The sequence below is a fragment of the Bactrocera tryoni genome, chromosome 5 (assembly GCF_016617805.1).
Source record: "Bactrocera tryoni isolate S06 chromosome 5, CSIRO_BtryS06_freeze2, whole genome shotgun sequence".
NCBI lineage: Eukaryota > Metazoa > Arthropoda > Insecta > Diptera > Tephritidae > Bactrocera > Bactrocera tryoni.
The window spans coordinates 9,697,168-9,722,209 of NC_052503.1; the positions used below are offsets into that span (position 1 = coordinate 9,697,168).

The 25,042-nt window shown below is 37.7% G+C and overlaps 1 protein-coding gene across 7 annotated transcripts in view; it reads left to right on the forward strand.

Moving 5' to 3' along the window:
* Nucleotides 1-25,042, forward strand: part of LOC120778868 (band 3 anion transport protein) — a 49,748-nt gene that overhangs the window by 10,093 nt on the left and 14,613 nt on the right. For 2 of the 7 annotated variants that reach the window (XM_040110910.1, XM_040110911.1), the window contains exons 1-2: nt 5,932-6,217; nt 8,314-8,629. In XM_040110910.1, the coding sequence (XP_039966844.1) occupies nt 8,555-8,629 (75 nt within the window). In that variant the 5' untranslated portion in view covers nt 5,932-6,217; nt 8,314-8,554. Of the gene's footprint in view, nt 1-5,929; nt 6,218-8,313; nt 8,630-13,247; nt 13,425-20,708; nt 21,317-22,167; nt 22,711-25,042 lie in introns of those variants that run through there. The other 5 variants (XM_040110906.1, XM_040110905.1, XM_040110907.1 and 2 more) reach the window with 5 other exon arrangements.

Consider the following 25,042-nt stretch of genomic DNA (forward strand, 5'->3'; position numbering starts at 1 on the left):
TATTAGAGCCAAATTAAATTTCCATTAACTTTTTTGTGGTTTCAGCAACAAATATGTATGTATATACATACATATATTGATATATAATTGTAATAACAACAAATTACCATTCATCATTCGCAGGCAATAAATACTTTGCTAGTAATTGATTTATAATTGTTGATTAAGAAAATGAGAAATGATGAGTATTTGGCATTTATAAAAAAAAATAGTTATTAACAGTTGCTCGCTACATTTATACACGACAAATTATTATTTATTACATTATTATTACAATTTGTTTAAAACAAAGCATAGGCGACCTTCAACTACTCGGAAAGAATCTTGTCTTAAGCATAACACAGTCCACAAAACCGACTACGCTTGCACCAAAATTTCAATTCCTTAACGGTAAATTACTTATCTTTCCACATTTTTCGTAGTCTACTCCATTATTTTGTTGACATTAATTACCGTTATCTGCTGGTATAATTTTATTGCATTGCATTATTGACACATGCTTTTGTGGATATTTGATAAGCGTTCGCCGGTTTTACCATGACGAGACCACCGTCAATATTTGCTCATTGAATTTCTCCTCCTCAAAATGCGATATAGAAGCTCTGACTACATTTAGATATGTACATACATGTTTTTAATTTATGTTCATGCCAATATTTATTTTACAGATTAACTTATTTATTTTGTCATCAAATACTTCTTACCAAAAAACAATCACTCTACTAAGTATTTAACTGTAATAACTATTTGTATAACCTTGAAACACGATTTCGTTCGTCTGCTGCGCAATGTACGTGACATAACAAATGTGCTGCAATATCGCTGTTGTTCCTGTTATTGCCTTTGTTTTCTCTTTCGCACTCAGTGGAAACCGATTTACAAAAAATTAAAATTTTTGGACGACCCTATGAAGAACAGACCCAACGCCGTCCTTTATGAGGACCACCCTAACGTAAAAGTTCAATACTCAGCATTCGGCATGATGACAGTTAAATTTTGTTTTGCGTGAATTTAATTGCGTTTCTGTCTGGGGTTCCACACAAAAATGCAAGAATTAAATTTTCGGTGCATGCACTGGCTTGCCATAAAACTGTGTGTGTGTGAATTGTTTGTGTTTCTCGTATTTTATTTGACTGCATTTGCAGAAGCTGCGTTTGACAAAGTACGAAATACTATTCTGCTCAGCTAAGGCCATAAAAATGCTATATTATAATTATTTAAGAGTCTAAGTAAATTTAGAAAATTATAATTATTATTTTCTACAAAGACTTGGCCAAAGAAGCAAGTGTTTTTCGCGACTATTTTAAACAGCATTTATTATACACACACACATAAAAGTTCATTTACATATATGTATGTATGTATGTCAGCTGCGCTACGAAGCGTTGTGTATAATATTTAGCGTTGGTTGCAGAAGACTCTGTCCCATTAAAATTATTCAATTAGCTCAGCAGGAACTGGTTTTGCTCGTAATCAGCTCCCATCAATGTGATTTAGTAGAGTACGCTCCAGAATATATTATCTTGACTTACAGGCATGCCATATAATCACAAGATCACATATATCCGGTACTTAAACGTGTTCTCAAAAATGGCAAAACATCGCCATTGAACTTGAAAACACCGCACAGACGCTGCGCAAAGACATTCTACCTGACTGCCTACTGACTGCCCGTCTGCTGTCCACGCTGTCTCGCCGCATTAAGTGCAATCGAGTGTCGCAATGCATGCACAACAAAAACGTTATGTTCGATTCTGCGTTTTCTGCAGTTGAACTGATAATGCACCCAATCCGGTTAAAAATATGTGACACACTTCTTAGCCACTAATTTAAGAATTACTGGTTCTTGCGTTTCGTTCTCCTATCTGCCGTGCGAGAGCGATCCAAAGATACATATGTGTGTAAAGAGTGAGTTCACTTTGTCTAACGGTCCGTTCGAAAACGTTTCCTAACGAATGACGACATGTTGCTGCTTCTGGAGCCACGACGCCACTGTAATGTCACACACCGAACTTAAACTAAATTCCTTTCGTAGCTCAACTTGCTAAGTATAAATAATCATTAATATTTAAGCTCAGGTGAATGCTTCGGCCTTTAACCAATGACGTGGTAGTATGATAAGCTTTGAGTTTTACCAACCATACTAGAAAAGGCTTAAAGCTATATCGCATCTCCTAACAGTATTTTAATACATCCTTAATGTATTTGAAATCACCCTTTAATATAGTTTCTACTATATATGTATGTATCTACAAAATAATATATCGCCAAACGTGGGTCACGTGGTCACAGTCAACAGCAATCTTCTGCCATTCTGTCATTTATCTCCATTTATTGTGTGGGCGTTGACGTCTATGACACACTTCCAGAAAAACAAAATGATTCGCACCTTTAATTGTTGTCTGCTGAGATATGAAATAAAATCCGAAATCAAAATAATGCCAATTTAAAAATTAGAGCGCCATAAAATTTACGACGGATATAAATATATTATTATATTCATATAAATATTATCGCCACCGAAACTGCTAAAAAGTTATCTTTCTTGAAAGTTGTTTAGCCTTTATGATCTATTTTGACCACTGAATGCCTCTCACTAAAAATCTGCAAACATTTGCTAATTTTCTCACCTAAATGCTCTTCGGCATCATAAGAAATTTGTTATGTATGTAGATGGGCACAATCGGGCCGCTGCCACGACCACAAAACACAATTAAGCGAACATGTTTTGAAAATCTTTGAAAAGTGGTCGAGATCACGCTCCCTAATCAGATTAATGTAGTATATCTTCCAAACCATTAAAGCTATATCACCCAAATTTACACAGCACAAATTGTTTAACCCTTCTTACGTTAGTGTGAGAATAACCGAAATTGGATGATAAGCCTCCCCACGCTCCATATATCTGCATATCTCGGCCTACTCAACCGATATCATCTAAATTCGGTACATAATATTCTTATAATATTTCTATACTACAGTATAAAAATGGACGAAATTGGACTTCAACCCCGTCTATTTATTTGCCGTATAGATAAATAAAAGAGGTATTCACCGCTTCCTAAGGTCTGTTGTGCCCTACTTCCCATATAATATAATTTGAAATTCCATCTCATTCTTCCATATTCCTGACCAAATAATATAAGGGGATAAACCTTGAATCATAAAGTGAGCCATTTTCTAAACAAAACTTTTCAAAATCGAACCGAAACTGTTCAATCCCCTAGATACCAAGTATGAGGACCCCAGTGCCTATAATTGATTTTTTCCCGAAAAAAGTGGTCAATGTGTGAGATATATAATAGAAATTCGGACCAAATAGTTTCCTGACAATAGATATGTCGGAATGTCAAAAATATCTTGAGTCCGGTCTCCCAAAAACCTAATATACAGATTTTCGAACTTGTGGTTTTATACCGCATATGTGAGTTATCTCAATGTTTGCTTATAACAGTATGCTTAAAACTGATCAAATCGTGTGAAAACTTCACCTAGTCATAACTTGTAACGGAATTTTCGACCCTCCGGCTGACTTTACTAGATGGAGATTGGTGATGGTATGTGCGGCACTTTAAGGGAACCCAGGGAACACTTTATTAGTATGTGGAATGTTAATAGTATGTAGTATTGACAAAAATAGATAAAATCGATTGAGATAATTTAGTATAATGTTCGCTTTGTTTGTAATCCTCTAACGATTTTGTCGAACAATGAAGTTGAACGCTTTCGCTATATTTTCCATTATTGCCAACAACTAAAGATATTTAGCCGGCTTTGAATTTTGCAAGTTGCAAGACTATAAAATGCTCGGTTACACCCGAACTTAGCGCTTTCTTACTTGTTAAGCTTGTCTTTCTACCTGTTTGAGACGAGTCTTGGAACATTTCGCGATTAAAGATTGCTCTGTAACTTACATCTAAGATAAACAGATGTGTGGCATGTATATAAATTTTGTTGGTAAAACATTCGAATTTTCGCGATGCTCAGTCTGCTGCGCTAATTAATGCGATTATCGATGCAACAGCGACACCGCTGGTGACGTCTTTCTGTGGTCACGCGTGACTTCAAGCGCTACCAGCCAATATACGTACGCACACAATTACGATTCGAAGTTGGAAAATTAAAACCAGGAATAAACAAATTCAATATTTTGTACAAATAATTGTTCAAGAATTAGGCAAAAACAGCTGCATGTGACTTAATGACATAACTTACCAATGCCTTAAAACCTCAGCAAATATCTGTGAAATTAGGGAGATAGAGGTAAACAAACAGTATGGTAACGAATTTGAAAACTCTTCCTTCTGTAAACATGTTTAAACTTTATTAATTAAAAACGGCTTGTGTGTCTTAATGAAGACCCCCATTAATTATAACTGGACATGGCTACTTAAGAGCTATTAAATATTGACATTTCAGCTTACCTGCATGTCTGTCCGTTTATATTGGTTTGAACGTAACATTTCACATCACAAATGTTAAGAGTTTGCGAAATCGAATAATTAGAAGAACTTCTGCTGTACTGATAAGCCCATATAGTGACACACGCACACACCTACCGAAAGTGTCAAGTGGCACTTGAATTCGCATGACGTATGATAATGAGCATTTTAGACTGTTTCAATTGGTTAAAAATAATCACCCTTACGATAAGACGATGCCTACGTCATATTTTTGGAATCTGCCTACGTCGCTGCCCAGTTGGTATTAGCCTCTCTATTCTTCTTGCTTTTGGGTAAAGAATCCTCACCTCTTTCTCTGATGTATTCGTAGGAGCAGTTCATCAAACGTAGTGTGTCTTATCGGCAAACAGGTCGTTGAACGATCGCTGTCGTCGTTAACGTTTCAAACTTTCCGTCATGGTTTTAATAGTGATTAGTTCTTTATTACAAATACACGTAACTGATAAGAGCAAAAAGAGATATTCTTCACTTTCATAACATATTTACATACGAAGTACATTAAAGTTATTAACCCTAAAACTCCAAACTGCTAAGTTATCATATTCGAAGAAACGAATTTTTGCCAATTATAAATAAGGGTTGGTACAAACTATTTTTTTTTAAATACCATTTATACCACTTATGTCTGCCTCCGGTATTTACAGTTCATTTACAGTAAATAATCTCGAAATCAGCTGACTGACACGATGCCTGTTGCAGCCATATTTAATTTCTATAAATACATTAAAATGGTTTGCATTCCAATTGTTCGTGAAAACTTCTTTCAAGGCCGAACCTCTTGACAAGCGCTAATGGACCTGTCGTCAAAAACGCTCATTTCAAAGCACGCACATTCGTTTCTAACTACTCGAACTTCGGCGTTGATGGGTTAACGTGACGTAGGTAGAGCGCATCTAATATTTGTCTCCATCAGGTGTGACGATAAGGCCACTGTCAGCGCCAATGCCGCTGTGCTGCCTACTCCTAAAAGAGGGCGCTTTTCGCGGCGCTGCTCCCAGCGTTTGCGTTGCGGCAGCGCTGCCGCAGCCGACAGCCGAGCCCATAAATAAGTGAAAAGGCGAGAAAGCACCCGCAACAAGTTCACAACCCAGGCATTCGTTTATTACAGCGGCTCGATCGATCGGCTCGCTGCGACTTGTTGTCTATTGTTTGAGTCGTGCATTGCCGGACGGACGTGTTTTCGTGTCGTTTGCCATACCGCGAGTATTGAATTTTTCCACATTCTGTGCATATATTGGTGAAGTGCCTAATTGCCTAACACAACCCATCGGTGTCCAGTTGTCGGTACTTTATACTCGTGTACTCTGAGTGCGTGCTTTTGAATAAGCGTTGTTTTGATTTACCTCTCACGCGACATTCGACATTCGACATTCCCGACATCCTGGCGCGAGTGCTCTATCTATATTTGTAAATATTTTTATATATTAATGCGCTGACAAGCATCGGTAAGCACATCGCGTATACGTTTGTCACCTGCGTTCAACAGGCGACCGTTAGCTGTCGACTGTCCAGTGGTTAGTTCAAAATTACGATTTCTATTGTGCATTTTAGTAGTGTCCTGTAATAGTTGCAGCAAAACAAAAACAACGAAAACCACCAACCAATGATAGTGTTGTTAAAGCAAAGATCGATAATCAGTGATAAATAATTCGTTGGCGCCAAGCGTTCACCGCCTCCAGTGACCGAACACATGAAACTGTTCACATAAAGTTTTGCGAAAAATAAGTTTTAGTTGTGGGTTCATGGAAAGAGCAGTAAGTACAACTTACATCGGGTCAAAGTTGTAATTGTTTATTTATCAGACTTGTGCATTTTAAATGACAATAGCACCTTGTTAAACTGGTGACCATGGACGGAAGTTTTCAAGTAATTATTAATGTTGTATAAACTACTGGAACTAGGAAGCTTCATTCAAACAGCAGTTCCTATGGCATAAATCACAAACTGTTGTCCCAGCTCATGAACAACTCGACCGGGCAGGACTAACTGAATACGAAATTATTTCCACTGTTAGAACTCTCAGGGCAATGTGTTACAAGGGTAGACCGGCAAAAGAGATACAAAACATATTCGAGCAGCTCAAATAAAAAAATCACACTGAGGCAAATCTGGTGAACACTGTGGTTAATTGGTAGTATTTATTGCGTTTTTGGCTTTAAATTCGGTCACAAATGTGGCTTGTTGCTTGTAAAATCCGTAAATTCTTCCTCCACAATTCCGGTCATTTTCGATGTTCATATTCCAACGTACTTGCAAGAGCTATCGAGCTCTCCAGACGTCTCTCTAACACGTTCCTAACGATTTTTAAACAGTATATCCTTCTCTTTTTTAATATTTTCATCAGTTGAAGAGGGCGAAGGTCGTCCAGAACGTGGCATGTCTGCAACGATCTCTCGATCGTCTTTGAAGGCTTTGTACCCGTAGACTTGTGTTTTTGATAAAACTGAATCACCGTAAGCCTTTTCCAACATCCAACGATTTTTAGTTAGTAATACAAAATTTGAGACAGATTCTTTGTTGAATATTATTATCCATCGTAAAAATCGGAACGCACTACTGAGGTGTACCGACGTAAGCAGCTGCTGTAAATGAACTGGTTGACATATCACGCATAGTAATTAAGGGCAGTCCTACCAACTTGGAAAAATATATATTTTTTTTAAATGTTATTTACCCAGGGAATTTAATTTACAATTTTCGGGTACTTTCGTCTTATTTTTGTCCTTACAACTCGGCACGACTTTGGTTGTCTTGTGCGATCAGTAAAATAAATAACTTTTCTTTGATTGCTTAGCTATTCAGACGGAAGAAAATCAGTCCTATTACTTTCCGGACGAACCGTGTGTATTCCGCATTGCAGTGAACTGTCCTATAGTTGTTTTTAGTTCCTTATATCTTCCTCACCGTCTTGCGTAGGCAACCCTTTTTGGAATGTGGGCGAAAGTGTACTTTCTTTCTTAAGAAATTTAATGTGATTGTTGTTCTTCCCTCTCAGCAGAGAATAATTACTTACTATTACACTTTAATGTGCTCGGTTATTGATAGTGTTCTCTTATTGTATGTCAAAAATCACTTTTGCTTACAAAAGAATTTTTATGATCGCCATCACTTTTTATAACTGTGCTGTGAAACGCAATGGAAATTTTTCAAACAATAAATTGAAAGCTATTCTCATTAGATGCGGTATAGTATGTCATCATAAGTTTACTCAATGTATCAGACGTTTAATTAAGGCAATCATAAAAGCATAAAAATACAATGCAAACACTCGTAAAATTATAGACAAAGAAGTGTTGTTCAGTTTTTTCACTGGCACATATTAATAACTCTGGCTGCTTGTCACAGAATAAATTGGTGTGTGAATGATTTGGTAGCGATGCACAGATGCGTTAGATCAGCACCGATGATCGCAGTTAATGAAGAAGTCGAGTTGTCTGTTTATATCTAAAAATGTGAAGTATTCGTGACGGAGGGGGGTCGTGTGTCGAGTGAGGCATTGCAATCGTTTCGAAATTGTTTAATGGTTCTAAATAACTGTATACTTATGAAGCCGTGGAAGCTTTACGCAAAGCAAAACTGTAAATTTCACCGTTATTCTCTTTATTTCCGATATTGTGACGATATTCCCAGCCCAGTCATTTTGAATATCCCCAATTGAGTATTTATATTGGGTAATTAAGTAGATTATACCAAATAAGAAAGCACACGAGAACATATACATACATCGAAAAAGAACATACAAAAATATATAATTGCCGTTGCAAGCACCTTTATGACTTTAACGATTTACGATAATTTCGATTTTTATAACTTAACCAAACTTACGCAAACCTTCCTCTTATCATTGCAGTTAGGCCAGCTGAGAAAATATAATAAAAGCCCGAATGCCGAGATTGTTCAAAGACGAGTTTTGGAAGTCTGCCGTAGTACCTTAAATTGAATATTGAGAGCAGAGGAAAATACAAGGAATTCAAAATATTGAAAAAAAGAAACGCTTTTGTTAGATTCTTTTAGTTTGTTGTTTTTGTTATCGTTATTTATTGTTTTACATAACCCACAATAAAAGTGGCTCGCGCTTGTGCAGTGGCAAAATGAGTTTCAGCGGACCGAGCGGACCACGTGATAACGTGCGAAAATTATCCTTTCTGGGCTTCAACACAAAGAAGGTGAGTTCATGAAATTATATTTATAACAATATTTTAGTTACATTATTTAGAATGATTATTATGTTCGTGTTTAAAAAGGGCTCACTTAGGTGACTTTTGACAATTAAACAAAAAGAAAATAATGCATCCATTTTTTTTTAATTTTAAAACACACACCAGAGGTCTTAAGATTATTTGAATGACCTGAAAACCGTTTATTCAAATATCAGGTTTGCAACCGTTCGTTAGATTATTAATCGATTAATACTATTCGTGAAACTAGTTTCAAATCCAATGAAAGTGTTTATAAACTTATGTGTTCACGCTGAAAAAGTTTGTTGAAGTCGAACGCTTACTATTCGAATATTCAACAATGAACGGTTAACCCTATAGTCGAAAATGAGTGGTTGATCGCATAATCGACGTCTTATGACTCTCCGGATACAGCAAACCGAATGTTATTATTCGAATTATCCACTATTCAACTAATCCGGTTACCAAGAGCTCTAATACACACTAAACTCATAAAACCATGTCTCATCGCCAGTTATAACGCTCTCCATTGATTTTCACTATCAAGTATGTCCAAAGAGACTTGTTTACGGTAGTCTTTTCGAAAATAATTCAGTTTATCGGGACGAGTAGAGCCAGAAGGCGTTTCATACCCAGAATATTCGCCGAAATCATTCCAATGGACTCGAGAGGATGTCGAACTCTCTTTCAAACTCTTAAACACTTATCCTTCACTTTGCAAAAATTTTCATCAGTTGAAGAGATCGTCCAGAACGAGGTATGTCTCTCGATACGAACTCTCGACCATCTTTGAAAGCTTGGTACCACTTGTAGGCTTGTGTTTTTGATAAAACTGAATCACTTTTCTAACATTTGCACCGATTCCATTATTCCTTGCCAAATTTTGTGAAAATATCTTCCCAAATAAAAAGTTTTTCAATACAAGGACTTGATTTTGATCGATCGGTTTATATAAGTATATAAGTGGTGGTCCAATATTGGCCGTTCCGTCAAATGGGCAGTATTTTTAGGAGAACATTTCTCGAACAGAGAACCGAGAGACCAGTGTACAACGTATCGTACATACAAACAGACGAAAATTCGGACATGTACATATAAATCGACTCAGCTCGTGACGCAGATCATTTATGTATGTATATACCTTAAGGGTCTCCGACGTTGACTTCTGGTTCATTCACAATTTGTATTGAAAATGCCATACTGCATAAATGGGCTTTCGTATTAAAAATCTCCCGAAGATAAGGTTAGTTAGCCCATAATAGTATCCATGATCACGTACGCAGTTACTTTCGATTTTATTTTTATCACACGCATTGCCCCGAGCCACGCGGTAATTAATAAACTGAATTTTCAAACTCAATTGAAACTTTATTGATTAAGTGCGAAAAGCGCTTATGTCATTGCCATTAAACAGATGAACATGTTGCTCATTGTTACGCAAGCCCTGTAGGAATCAATTAGCTTAATTAGTTTGCGAGGCAACCACTGTTAGGTTTGGGAGAAAACTAAAGAAATATTTCACGCTAAATAATTAGGCTCAGGATGAGGTCTATGCAGGTGAAGATTTTGTCAGGAACCTTTACGAAACTTGTAATACTTTTAATTGAATTATCAATTGTGGAACCAATAAAAGCTTTTCAAAATCCTACCGGGCCTACAGCATTTGTCAATCTCCTACTTGAAGCATAATAAATTTAGCGCGTACAGCAAATCGTGGCCGTAACACACCTCCGAAAGTCATTGACTGTGCGGAAGAAAGTCTTGCATAACTGTGAGCAAAAACACACAATAATAATCGCCATAAAACGAGAGTTTCAACGAAATAATGAATTATTGCTTAGCCAGTGGAAATATAAATAGATCAACATTTACGTAACGTAGAACAAATTGCTTTATGACTAAATTTTATTTGTGTACTTAGTCGTCGCTCAAATTCTGCCCTGTGGTATTTTCTTGAAAAACAATGAATACTGCCGTATTAATGGACATTACTCATGAGAGCGTATACTTACTTACGAGTAGACGACGCTCTTGAAATTCAATATTGTTGACACCTGCAAATAATTAAGAAAAACAAACAAACAAAACAACAGACACTAAAACTTTATTTCTCACTTTATTTGTCATTACTGTTAATATTTAAAGTTCAGTGTTTCTATTTTTTTCTAAATATATAATGCCTTACGAATGCCGGCAATAAAACTCAAATATAAAGTCGTTTTCACTCCGTCGGTTTCCTACCACCGGCTTTTTGTCTCTCTACAAAATATATTTATACTGTAAGCAACAACGCAACAACAAAGTTCACCAATTGAGCTCAGCATTCGTTGGTATGTGGGTAGCTCATTAAAGCGTCATCCAATTATGTAAGATTAGGTCGCTTTCTTTGGTTAAAGACAGTTGTTTGTTCGATTGGCCATTTAGTTGTTTTCGTCCAGTTCGCTTCTGATTATTGTTGCCATTTTACAACTTTTCACCTGTCCATATGTCACACTTTTAGAGCTTCCTCCATTCGTATGTATGTTGCCATCCGGTGTTTAAGGAACTCTCACAAATACTCCTAAAATACTACTTATCTCTCGGTTTCAATTAAATTAGTAAAACATACTTGCGAATAATTTAATCGATGGTGACTGATACCGGAATAGGCAGTGTCTTCGGTAAATATTTGCTGAACTGATAAGCTCTTCATTAATTCTAATAAAGTGCACAAAAACTATTTGGAAATGATAAACTTTAGGCGTTCCAATTAGATCGTTGTTTTTAATTATTATAGCAAATTAAATTTTTTGAGATACATTTAATTTACTGTCTACAGCCACAATCGTGACGCAGAAGAATCGGTTCAAAGTACGATAATTCAAATGTTTTAGAATTTTATTTTTTTTCATTAAATTAACCATCATCAGTGTACTCCAACTAACTGTGGTGAGAGAATATTTTAGGCATGCTTTGGGCTCAGCACATGTCTTAATAGTTCGGGAGTGTTTGTCACTTAAGATCCTTCCTAACTATTTATTAAGATAATATTGAGAGTGATTTTGAATTATGGTAAATGTCTGGACATACATTTTGATAAAAAAGTACCCAGAAATTGCAAATAAAATTCAACATTTTTTATTATTCATAAATACTTATTTAGTCGCCTTCAAAGTTAACCTAACCAGATGTAATACTTTTCAGCGAAGTTTGTTTCATCTCTTCGATCGCCTGAAAACGGGTTTCACGTGGCGGCAATTCTAGTAATTGGAACAAAAAAAATCCCTTAGATCCAAATCTGGTGAATACGGTGATTGATCGATGGTATTCATTGCGTTTTTGGCTTTAAATTCGATCACAATAGTGGCTTGATGCGTCTAAAATCCGTGAATTGTTCTTCCACAATTCCGGCCGTTTTCGATGTTTTCACGCAAACGTCTCAATACGGCCAAATAGAACTCTTTGTCGATCGTCTGTCCTTCCGGAACTAATTCATGATGCACCAAACCACGAATACCGAAAATTTGCAATGAGCATGAGCTTGATTTTTAAATGACTTTGGTGTGGTGTTTTGGTTTCGGCTCGTTTTTTCCTTTTATTAAGATGATTGTTGACTTGTTTGCATATCAAACTCATAAATCCAGGACTTATCGGAAATTAGAATGCTCTCCATGAATGTGGGATCGGAATTCGCACGATCAAGCAGACCTGTTTATGGTACTCTTTTTAAAGACAATTCAACTTTATCGGGACGAGTCGAGCAGGAACGAATTTCTTACCCAAAATATCCGCCAAAATCATTCGAACGGACTTTGGAGAGATGTCTAACTCTCCTGCCTCCACTCTAACACTTGCCTGATGTTGCATTGAACTTTTCAGGCACTACTCTTTTAATATTTTCATGAGTTGAAGAGGCAATTGGTCGGAAAGAACGAGGCATGTCTTCTACTACATATCTCTCGACCGCCTTTGAAGGCTCTGTACCATTCGTTGCATATTTGATAAAACTTAAGCACAATAAGCTTTTTCAAACATTCGCAACAATTTCGAATACAAAATTTGGTTAAAAATATAAAATTTGAGACAAATTCTTTGTTGGATATTGTAAAAATCGCAACGCACTACTGAGATGTAACGACTTAAGACCTTAGAAAAATATAATATTTTTAAATATCATTTACATGAGGAATTTAATTAAAATTTTCGGGTGCTTTTTTTGTTATAATGTTCCTTGTTGCAGTCACTTAAGTCGACTTAAGCAACTTTAACAAATTGGCGAAGAATTAAGTTCTGCATTCAAACTCTAGACACTTTCCAACACAGGCACTGCTAGTAGACAAAGGTTAGTCAATAGTCCTTTTCACAACATCGGCAACAGTATAACATTCGTTTCCTCCTGGGGTAGTGACGTCAATAAGCTTCTCAACATTGAAGCTGCAACAAATGCATACATACCAAAGCTGCTGTTAATGCATTTCAGGGTTGAGCTAAAGCTTTCTTCCATCACCGATGACTGTTAACTGGCCACTACCAGCTTGCATTATGCACAATCTGCATATGTAGATATTTAGACCGCGATGGCTTTAAATCCATTTAAAAGCGTGATATTCTATTTTCAATATAGCGCTGTACGTAACGGTAATAAATACGGTGAGCACAGTGGTGCTTTAAGTTGTGCGATTCCAAAACGAAACGTTCTAATTCGGTGTCCAGCAAATTGCGCACAATTCGGCTAACAGTAAATAAGTATTGATAATTAGATTATCTTGTGATATCCTAGCTAACCACGGCAATACCAGGAGCAGTAAGTCTCAAATTTCGTAAATTCACTGAACCAAGGTGTAAGTTGTTAGCCAGCACAAAGTGTGTTAATTAAAAAGTTACATATTTCCGCGTCCATTTTGGCACGTGACGCCACAATGGAAATCAAACGTGACATACTTATAATTAACTGCGAAGCGATATTAGCCTTGTAATCCATCTAAAGATAATAATTTTGAAAAATTTTCAACGTCTTTTGAATACTTAATGCAGAGGCATCACTCATATGATTTTGTGAGCAGTAGCCAGCGAACTCTGACCTTCGCGTCGGCCGCGCCGACACATTCAACCAGCCAGTAAGTGCGAATAGGCTGCCCCGCTGCGTGTCTGTGCAACACTGGTGCAAGCAAAAGCAAGTGATAATACAAAACCCAACAACAATGACAACAACAGACAAGACTACAAGAAATCAATATTAGTGGTCAAGGTCAATGTTAACGCTTTGGCTTTGGCAAGCTTGCGCTCAAGCCAAAAAATGCTTATCGACCAACTGTTGACTGCGCCAGCGGGGGTTAGCGCTAAGGGTTGGGCCGATACATGTACTCGCACTTGCACTTGTAGCTTTCTGTAAGCGGCAAGAGAACGAAGACACCAATTACGTGGCGGACCGAAGTGTACGTTCAATGCAAGCCGTTGACTTTTTCGAAGACGCACTCGCTTACATAAATAGCAAATAACACATGCATCCACATGCACACATACAAAAGGTAACTGTAATTAATATTAAAGGAGGCGTCGGGCAAAGACAAATAAAAAGGCATAAGAAACATGCGTTTCAAGCATTTGCTAACCAAAATACACGCATTTGCAGCTCAGTTCTGAATTTTAGTTTAACACCTTCGCCAAAGTAGGCAGGACGGTTAACTGACCGAAAAAGGCAGACGCATTACTTATGCGCAGCACGTGCTAGGCTTGTGGAATATATGTGGCTGTGTGAGTATGGCTTTCGATATTGTCCGAGTAATGCGTGGGTCAACACACCAACAGCCAATCTGTCTTTGCGTCTTTGGCAATCTTACGCCTATATGGATTTTTCTAAAGATCGCAATACTGTATACTCAGGGGATGAGATGGGAAGCTTCTTCAGAGCATTTATACGTGTGTGGATCAGTTATTGCATCTTGAGAATTCTAGTTACTAATAACTGATTATGTATAAATTCATTTAAATGCAAAAATCGCTATGTGGAAGTGCTTTCGCATCTATAAATACTAAGGTATACATAAAAACTCGAACAAATTTTTCCAGCTTCTTTTCCTGAAGGTTCGAGGCTGTTTATTATTGACCTTAATATTACATAACAGTTGTTCAGAGAAAAGCGCGCGTTAAAATCATTCGCTTCCCGCCACATCTGCCTGTGACATTCCTCCTGTTATTCACAGTGCAACACCTGTTGTCTTGCGGTACATTTAACAGTACATTACTGCATGACACAGGATGAGCGAGTCTCTGGGCTGACTAAAATAACGAAATAATTGTATTAATAATATAAATAATAACCCAGGGCAGTGATAAATAACAAATTATTTTGAATTATTACCTCTCTGAAATCGTCTATGTACTCATACAGTGGTTGGCTTTTCGTTCCAAAAAAAGTAGTACGTGTTGCTTCTGTTCTCGCATTGTGGTTGTTTCCCCTTCACAATGCGACTAAACAAAACGAGAAGGCGTGAAATATGATACAACCAGATCGTGCAACAGGCAGCCCATAACTCATTGCCTACATTATTGTTATTGAAATGTACACGCCATCGCCCGAGCACATTCGTATTATTTGTGGAGTGTTTACTCTCAGTATATGGTGGTGAAGCGAAATGCTTTTCTCGTAACTTTTATGCAGAAAAAATAATTTTCATTTAACCAATTTATACTCCTATACTTTAAGATGTAAAACGTCAACCAGAGGATAGAATTCTAAGCAATTTTATATATACATACATATTAGAGTGATTCAAAAAAAAAAAAAAAATTTTTCGTTTAGTACTCGGAAAAATAGGTTCCTAGACACCTCTAAGAAATACTCTCCAAACATGAGTTTTTAATTGTAACGAGAAGGTCCTCCTACATACAGTTTTCTATTTTTTCTTATTATCAGATAGAAAAATTTATATCTCGCTTCCAACTACTTGAAAAAATATCTTGTTCCTTAGATTTTGTAGGAAATGGAATGCTCTACAAAAAAGGTCTACTCTGATTTTTTCGTAAACCCAAACGTTTAAAAGATATTAACAGTTAAAGTTTGATTATTTTTGGGAACATTTTTTATTTCTTATGAATTTTATAACTCAATGAAAACAAATTATTATGAATGATGAAACTTATAAGCTTTCGTAGAGATGTCTAGGAACCTATTTTTCAGAGTACCAAAGGAAAAAAAATTTGTTTTTTTTGATCCACCTTAATATGCATTTATGTTTGCCGATGAATATCTCGTAAACGCTTAACTTAATCGTAAAATCATAAGAGACCATTTTTTATAGAGCAGTTAATTTCCTACAAAACTTTGAGTTTCATCATTCATAATATTTTTATACTCTCGCAACAATGTTGCTAAGGAGAGTATTATAGTTTTGTTCACATAACGGTTGTTTGTAAGTCCTATAACTAAAAGAGTCAGATATAGGGTTATATATACCAAAGTGATCAGGGTGACGAGTAGAGTCGAAATCCGGATGTCTGTCTGTCCGTCCGTCCGTCTGTCCGTCCGTCCGTCCGTGCAAGCTGTAACTTGAGTAAAAATTGAGATATCATGATGAAACTTGATACACGTATTCCTTGGCTCCATAAGAAGGTTAAGTTCGAAGATGGGAAAAATCGGCCCACTGCCACGCCCACAAAATGGCGGAAACCGAAAACCTATAAAGTGTCATAACTAAGCCATAAATAAAGATATTAAAGTGAAATTTGGCACAAAGGATCGCATTAGGGAGGGGCATATTTGAACGCAATTGTTTTGGAAAGTGTTTACGGAAGAAGTGGCAGAAGGAAGCTGCACCCAGGCTTTTTTTAAAAATTGAAAATGGGCGTGGCGCCGCCCACTTATGGACCAAAAACCATATCTCAGGAACTACTAGACCGATTTCAATGAAATTCGGTATATAATATTTTCTTAACACCCTGATAACATGTACGAAATATGGGTGAAATCGGTTCCCAACCACGCCTTCTTCCAATATAACGCTATTTTGAATATCCATCTGATGCCTTCTCTGTATAATACGAGTATATACATTAGGAACCAATGATGATAGCGGAATAAAACTTTACACAAATACGGTATTTGAAAAATATGTAAATGACGTATAATGAAATCTCGATTATCACTTTATCATGCGAGAGTATAAAATGTTCGGTGACACCCGAACTTAGCCATTCCTTACTTGTTTTTCATTGAGTTATAAAATTCATAAGAAATAAAAAATGTTCCCAAAAATAATTAAACTTTGAATGTTTGGGTTTACGAAAAAGTCATAATAGACCTTTCTTGTAGAGCATTCAATTTTCTACAAAACCTAAAGAACAAGATATTTTTTCAAGTAGTTGGAAGCGAGATATAAATTTTTCTATCTGATAATAAGAAAAAATAGAAAACTGTATGTAGGAGGACTTCCCGTTACAATTAAAAACTCATGTTTGGAGAGGCTTTCTTAGAGGTGTCTAGGAACCTATTTTTTCGAGTACCAAACGAAAAAAGAAATATTTTTTTTTTGAATCACTCTAATACCTACATATACTATATAGAACTCATACAATGACCGAGATATTCTGTATAAGGTTTTTTAGAAAAACGAAAATTGTTATATGAAAGTTGGGGTAGTCCCCGACCCGATTTTGTCTATTAACTATTATCATGCCACATACTAAATGAATGTTCTCCGGGTTTTATTAAGGTACCTCACCTACAATCACCAATCATATGGAGCAAAGTCAATCGGATATACGAAAGTAATAGTTATATGAGGGCTAGGTCAAGTTTCAAACAATTTTATCCGTTTAAGGCACAACGATACTATGTTATGAGTTTAACATGCTCTGCATTTTTCATTGATATATCTCAAATATTGGCCGGTATATGCAGTATAAAGTATAAACCTGGAAGTTCGAAATCTTTACATTAGGTATGTATATAGGGGCTCAGGGAAGTATTGAGCCGATTCAAACCATTTTTGATACATAGAGTTACTTTTCTTAGGAACGGATTCTCTCTGAAATTCAATTTTATATCCCATACATTGACCGATATTTTCGGTCAAAAGTCAACTATAGATACTGGGGTCCACAAACTCGGTACCGAGGGGCTTGAACAGTTTTAGTTGAATTTGGACAATTTTTGGTCATAAGGTGGAATACTATAAAGGAATCATTAATGCAAAGTTTTATTCTGATACATAATATTAATTGATTTTTGATATGGACACTAGAGAGTAAATGTTTCAAAATGTATTGTAAATAGGTAGTCCGACTTCACCAATTTTCACACTGTGACATAGGAATATAGGAAGAATATCACGTACTAAATTCAGTCGAAATCGGTCGAGCGGGTCCCGAAATATTTTATTTCACCAAAAATGTGGGCGGTGCCACGACCATCGTCCAATTTTAACAACGGCTCCCACAAAACTCTCTCATACCATCTCGGATTTAATTTAATGTCTCCGGAGTATATAGTTATTGATTTATTGTGATTTAAATAGTTTTTGACAGTACAGTTATATGGGGAGTAAGCGGGGTTATTTTTCGATTTTATCCATTTGCTCACTGTCGGTAGGGGTCCATATAGGATTTGTGCTAGGCAAATTTGGTTGTGGTTTTGGGTTTAGCGATTTAGGAGATATCTACAATAAACTTATTAGAGGGCGGGGCCACGCCCACTTTTTCAAAATTGTTTGTCCACAAGTTACCCTTGCTATTGCGCTCTCTTTTGCCAAGTTACAATCTATATATTAATTTAGTGCTTAATTATAGCATTTAATAGGTTTTCGGTTAATGGTTTTGTGGGCGTGGCAGTAGTCCGACTACACCCGACGACTTCGTAATTTTTTTGTTACTAAGGAATGCTCATACAAAGTTTCATCAAGATATCTCAATTTTACTCAAGTTACAGCTTGCACGAACGGACGGACGGACAGACAGACAGTCACCAAGATTTCAACTTGTCTCTTCATCCTGATCAAGCATATATACATAACATATATCTATTTAGATTAGGTTATGTGAACAAAACTATTTTACTCTGTAGCAACATGTTGCATGAGTATAAAAAAACGAAGAATCTATATATGTCGAATGAAAAGCAAAGCTTAAATGGATTAATCGAACCACTTATAACATACTTCGATAAAAAATTACATAAAATATCGCCAAAATTCCAGGAAACAAGAATGTTATGCTGCTATAACAACAACAAAAGATGAAACGAATTTAAGTAAACTGCCGCAATGGTCCTCTCGGGGGTGTGCGTAGCGCTTGTGCCTAATCGGAATCCACTAAATGTAAACACAGCTTTTCACACATAGAAGTGATTGCGCTGGTAGTGTGTGTATGCCCATTGTCTGGGAAGACTTATCCGCTTTGGCTGCAACAATCGCCTGCCTTCGCACCCGCGAGTGCACAGCGAAGCACACATACATATGTAGGTGTGTGTGCTGAAACACTTATGTGGCCTTGATTGGCCTTGACCGAGCTCATAACTGAACTTAAGCGCCAGCGCACAACCCCGCCATCAACCCCCGCGCCGTGAAAGGCAAGTCGTAAAGCCATGTGTTCGCCACGCTCCGCTCACAGCCGCTCAGTCGCTCAGTTGCTCAGCTTGTTTGCACTAAGAACCAGTTAAACAGTCGCTGTTAACTCTCACTGTTGGTGTAATGTTGTTGTATTTAAACCGCTATCACCGGAAGCGTAGAGAGACACACAGATAAAATATTAATGCACACTGAAAGGCAAAAGCAGAAAAAAAAGAATCTCCTTGGCTGCATTCGCACCATTCCACCTGTTGGTGGTCGAGCCAACCGGGCGTATGAGCAATATTTCTGAAGATGTGAGAACGCAGTTACGTTATCTCATGTACGCGCTGTGAGAGAAAACTGCGTATATTCCCGTGCATGGCGTTCCGCCCTCTCGGCTATCAACCGAACTTGTGAAGAGAAATGGCGCGGCCATTTGAAACGTGCGTAAACGGAACCAGGAAATTCAAAGGAAGAAGTCAGCAGAAATACAAATGTTGATTTATATATACTTGTATGTTCGTCTGTCATAGTGAGCGTCCTTTGGTGGCATTGAAATTGAGCGCATCTATTACGTCAACAAGTTTTCTTTGCAGAAATAGAGTGACCAGGCGTGTACGCCAACATCATCGTTGGAGCATCGTTGATATTTACGACTTTTTTTTGTAATGTAGACACCTGTAAACATTAAGTTAATTGAAATAGCTAGATATGTAAGTGCGTAGGTGGTATTATGCCTTCCTTGTACCACGCTGTTCTCTTGATGAAGTTCATCGAAGCAAAAAGTTGTGTATAGGCAACTTCCGAGACATTGCCTAGGAGTTGCGATAATTTTCCTGTACAAAGTCTTGCATTCACATAGCAGATGTTCCACAGTCCCTTCTTCTGCTTCCTCTTTACTGCTTATAGAGTAATAATTGTGTGTTATCCCCAAACTACTGGGATAAGACAGTAGACTGTTAGTACTACTTTTATATTTTTTCGACATTCCTTTGGAATGAGCGGCCCATATACAATTCCGACACGTTCTTCTGCTTCTAAAGTAAGTCAGCTCTTGTTTTCACCGAGACTCAGTTATATCTATAACACGTTTCTTGATTAAATATCTACAAGTAGCCAGAGGCAGACATATGTACATATGTATATATTCCTATTAAAATAAGTCATTTCACTTAATTAAAGTTTAAATATGAGAGAAAACTTGTAAAATTAGTATCTAAACTGTAATTTTCTTCCATGAAAAATTGAAAGTGTTTCCTGAGCTTTCTTCACCCAATCTGCATTGTTTTATTCTGGTCACACCTTGCTCCCCTGAGTGGCCCGGCGCAGCTGCAGCTCTCAACATTACACAGTCTGCAAACAGCTGTTAGCTTACAGAAGCGACAGGCGAACTGTGCCACCCCGAAATGCCCAGAGCAAGCTGTGATTCCGCATGGCACAAACAGGGAGTGTGCGCAACGCAAAGAAGAATAGTAGAACCACAATAATGACACTGCGAGATACGCTTGCACACTTTGGTGGCAAAGCCTTTTCACACATGTCAGCAGCAACACTTGTCTTCGAGAGCGCACACACAGTCGTCGGCGGACGGTAGTGCGCTAAACGGCTTATCCTGCCACTGGCGGTGAACACTTTTGAAACCTGCCTGTTCTGGGCCATTACTGCTAGCAGCTGCCTGTGGAGCGGCACGGCAGCAGCTTAAATAACCACTTGAGCAGCTTTAGATAGTGAAAGGACAAAGAAAAGTGATAAGTAACCAACAACAACAGCGTCAAAAGTTGGAATTTAAATTAAATTTGTTATTTAACATTGAAATTTGACACATGTCGATGATGGTGCGGACGTGTGTAGTGCCTGCGAAAATGTGCGGCGGGCTTTGACACTCTCCACTAACGGGATAACGCCTTGCCGTAGAAGTGCTAATCGAACCGTTGTGCAAGGTGTCAATTTATATTGCTTACTTGCAGCTAAAATACTTGAAAGTGAATTGTTTGTGACTTTGCCGAAGTGATTTATGGCTTTCGCGTTGCGATGCCTAAGTAGCGTTATGTTATGTTATGTAAACGTTGAATGTCAAAGCGGATGCTTCGGCTGTGACGTAGTGTAAGCCATTGAAGGTCCTTCAAGGCGTCTTTGCCTGGATGTGTGCAAGGTAAAAAGGCAAAAACAATGCACGAGGTGTATATGGCCCAGCCGTGCGCGGTCGCCCAAAAGCATAGCACAGTGTTATAAATATCCGAGTCGATTATCGCCACTGCAGAGTGCTAATGTGTGCCGTTCTGACGCTAAAACCATAAAGAACCGTTCGAAAATAAAAAACAAAAACAAAAAGTAAAACAAAGAAACGCTAAGCACACATGAGCACACAAAGGCATTTACTTCAAACACATTAACGAGCGGATAATGTGCGAAGCCGCGTTGATGGTTGTGTAATCACAGGGTGGCAGCGACACGCCTAACACAAAACTGCTTGATACAGCGTCTGTCGGGGCGCCAAAGATGATTATATTATAAACTTTTCAATTTCGACATTTAACGGTGCCCTTGAAAACGCTGCATACAATTTAGCAAAGTGCGTGCGTGTGTTTGACACATATTGATGTGATATAACGGTTAATGGTAGTGATATTAAAATGAAATATAAAATAGTTTTACGCCTTTCAAATGTGAAGCAAGCAGACTGCTTCACTCGCGAAGGTTAAATAACGTTATTCGGCGGTAAAGAGAGGAAACTGAGCGGAAGTAGAGGTCAAATATTGGTGGAAGCTGCAGCAAAGATATATCGCGTGTGAATTCTGTGATCGTTCTACAACTAAAGTCTGCTAATGCCCAGCTCGCTTTACTTCCACTACGTTTGGCGCTTAAAAGTGTTTTTTTGGCTGAGTTAGCCTTCAAAATCGAAATATTTGCCTTCGAAGTTCGAAATAAGGCTTATTGAATACATCTAATGTCAACAGTTGCTTAAAAATAAAGGTATGACAAATGAATTACAAATACTTTCAGAGCAACAGCTTTCTGAAGTACATCCAGAAACTCAAGCCGACGCTCAGGACCTAATAATGAAACAAACGTATCGAAATAGCAAAATCTATAATTAAGTAATTACTAAAATTTAAAAACATCAATATGAAATATAAATCTCCAAAGTGAACAACAACAAGAAGCTAGTGGATAAACAGGCATTCCAAATGGCCAACGAGGCAACTGTGCGGTTTGGCACGCCCAAGTTGCACAGTGCACTTGGCGGCTAGCCAGTCCGCTGACGGTCATGGTCTCGGTCGCAAACTTAGCCTTCCGGTGAACGTTCGTGCACTGGGCAGATAGGACACACACCGCTCTAGAGAGCTTCAATGATTGTTAGATAAGTTTCTATGCCAAAAAGAAAGCAATAAAATAAACACATACTTACGAACATACGTCTAAAATAGTGACAAATGTGAAAAGTGAAATAAACAAACAACAACAATTATAAAAACTGTGAGCAACAAAGAAAACAGCGAAATATAGCAACCAGAAACGGTGCAGGGAACCGTAATATTTAGAAATGTAAGTGCGTCCGTCGTGGAGACACATTAGAAACTGAAGGCTTTGGTTTTTATAGTTTAGATAAGTGGAGTTCAGTTAGATGTGCTTATATGTATTTTGTTCTGATTTCCTCTTCTTCTTTTTTATTGAAGTGGACACCGCTTACGTGGTTATGCTGAATTTACAATAGCGCGAGAATCGTTCTTCCTTTTCGTTGCTTGGCACCAGTTGAAGATTCCAAGCCAAGCCAGGTCCTTCTCCACTTGGTCTTTCCAACGGAGCGGAGGTCTTCCACGTCCTCTGCTTCCCCCCCCCGGGTACTGCGCCGAATACTTTCAGAGCTTGGCTGCCTTTACCAAGATCTAGTTTACAACTTCTCTAAGTTACTTCTTTAAGTTATTTTCAGCACAGAAATATGACGATCTGAAAGGAGAGTGAAAATTGACTGCCCTTTAGAGCTAACATGCTCCAGAAATCAATGGAGTCTCGCGGAGTCAGGGTAAGCAAGGTCATTGAATTTGCACTGTATACGCCTGGCTGACTCTACCTAAGATGACATCCGCCATTGGCGCCCATGGAAAGTGCAATGCAAATCATTTTCGTGGCATTCTGTGTCATTGTCATTACGTATGAACTCGTCCAAGAAATTATATACTTAATTATACTCATCTCTGTGCGGATGTGGATTTAAACATTTGTAGATGAGGCAATCCGTGCACAACCAACCCACATCCCAAAGCTCACTCCTTGTCCGAGTTCGTTGCTCTGCTGCAGCGCAGACACGTCCCAACCAGTAGCTAATTGTGCGAAAAAATTCCTCTGTTCTTAATTCATCTCCAGCAGCTTTGCCGAACTAGTCCATTATGTGGCTTCTTTGTGGCCACCACGACTGCGAAAGTTGAGTAATCCAATAATTGCATTTCATTTATTGTGCTTACAGACACTTGCATATGCGCGCGGTTTGCCGGGAATGTTGACACTTTGTCAGGACAGTTTTTGTCTAGAGCAATATGATTCGCTCATTAGCGAATGGAATTTTTCCGGCAAGCCAACCAGTATAATGACCTTGTTATTGAATTCACCATTGAAGCTTCCCTTTCAACGTCTACATTTGACTTGTTCCAATCAATATTTAAATCCCTCATTTTGCTTAATGAAAGTTGCCAGAATGAAGTGCATACCTTTAATACTACAAAAAGCCGTTAGCAAATGTATAGGTTATATTCAGGTATGCGGATAATAAAACCAATGTTTGAGGGTTTATGGAAACATTGTTAATTTTAGCCATTTGTATTAATTAGTGCATGCATTATTTGTGTCCACAGTTTCACATTAAATTTGTTATACAGCCTGTCGCTTCATTTGCGCGCTCTCTTACCCCACACTCACGTTGTACGCCACTTAAGCTTTTGCTCTTTTTTTGATAAGCGTTACAAAGCAAAGATGAATATCGATTTCCACTTGAACACAATAAAACAGAAAACACCGTGCGATTAGCATGTAAACACATCCCTGAAAAATAAATACACTTCTGTCAGTGGCTCATCAACGGCACGTTACGCGGTTCACAGCGATTTGGCACGCTTATCAGAATGAGTGATTTATGTGCAGTTTTCAGTGGCGAGTACATAAATACACACACGTACACAAGAGTGAAAAATTTACTTTGGATATTTCGTTGAAACCCTCGTTTCATCATTTTAAGTTCTCCAGTATATATTATATAATACTTAGGGAATATCTCAGATAAAACGAAGGTATAAATTGAATTGGAATGAAAACTTCAAATATCGGCGAGGCAGTCATACAATAAATGTCTCTATTCTTACAAGAAGCTAGATTCGAGAAATATTTCTAATATACAATGTGACAAAAAAGTACTGGGAAATTGTAAAAATCATTATTTCGTCCCCTTCAAAGTAATACTCAACAGATGTAACGGGATGGCCTTCAGCTGCTTCAGCGAATTTGGTTTTATCTGTTCGATCAACTGAAAACGGGCTCCATTCCGACGATAGTTAACTTGTTTGCATGTCGAACTCATAACTCTTGACTCATTGGCACTTATAATGCTCTCCATGAATTTGGGATCGGAATTCGCACGATGAAGCATTTCAAAAGAGACCTATTTACGATACTCTTTTTGAAAATAATTCAGCTTTATCAAGACAAAAACGCATTTCATACCCAAAATATCCGCTAAAGTAATTCAAACGGACTCGCGAGAGATGTCGAGCTCTTTTGGCATCTCTCTAATACTTGCCAGTTGAAGAGGTTGAAGGTCGTACAAAACGACGGATGTCTTCAACGCTCTCTCAACCCTCTTTGGAGACTTTTTATCACTCGTAGACTC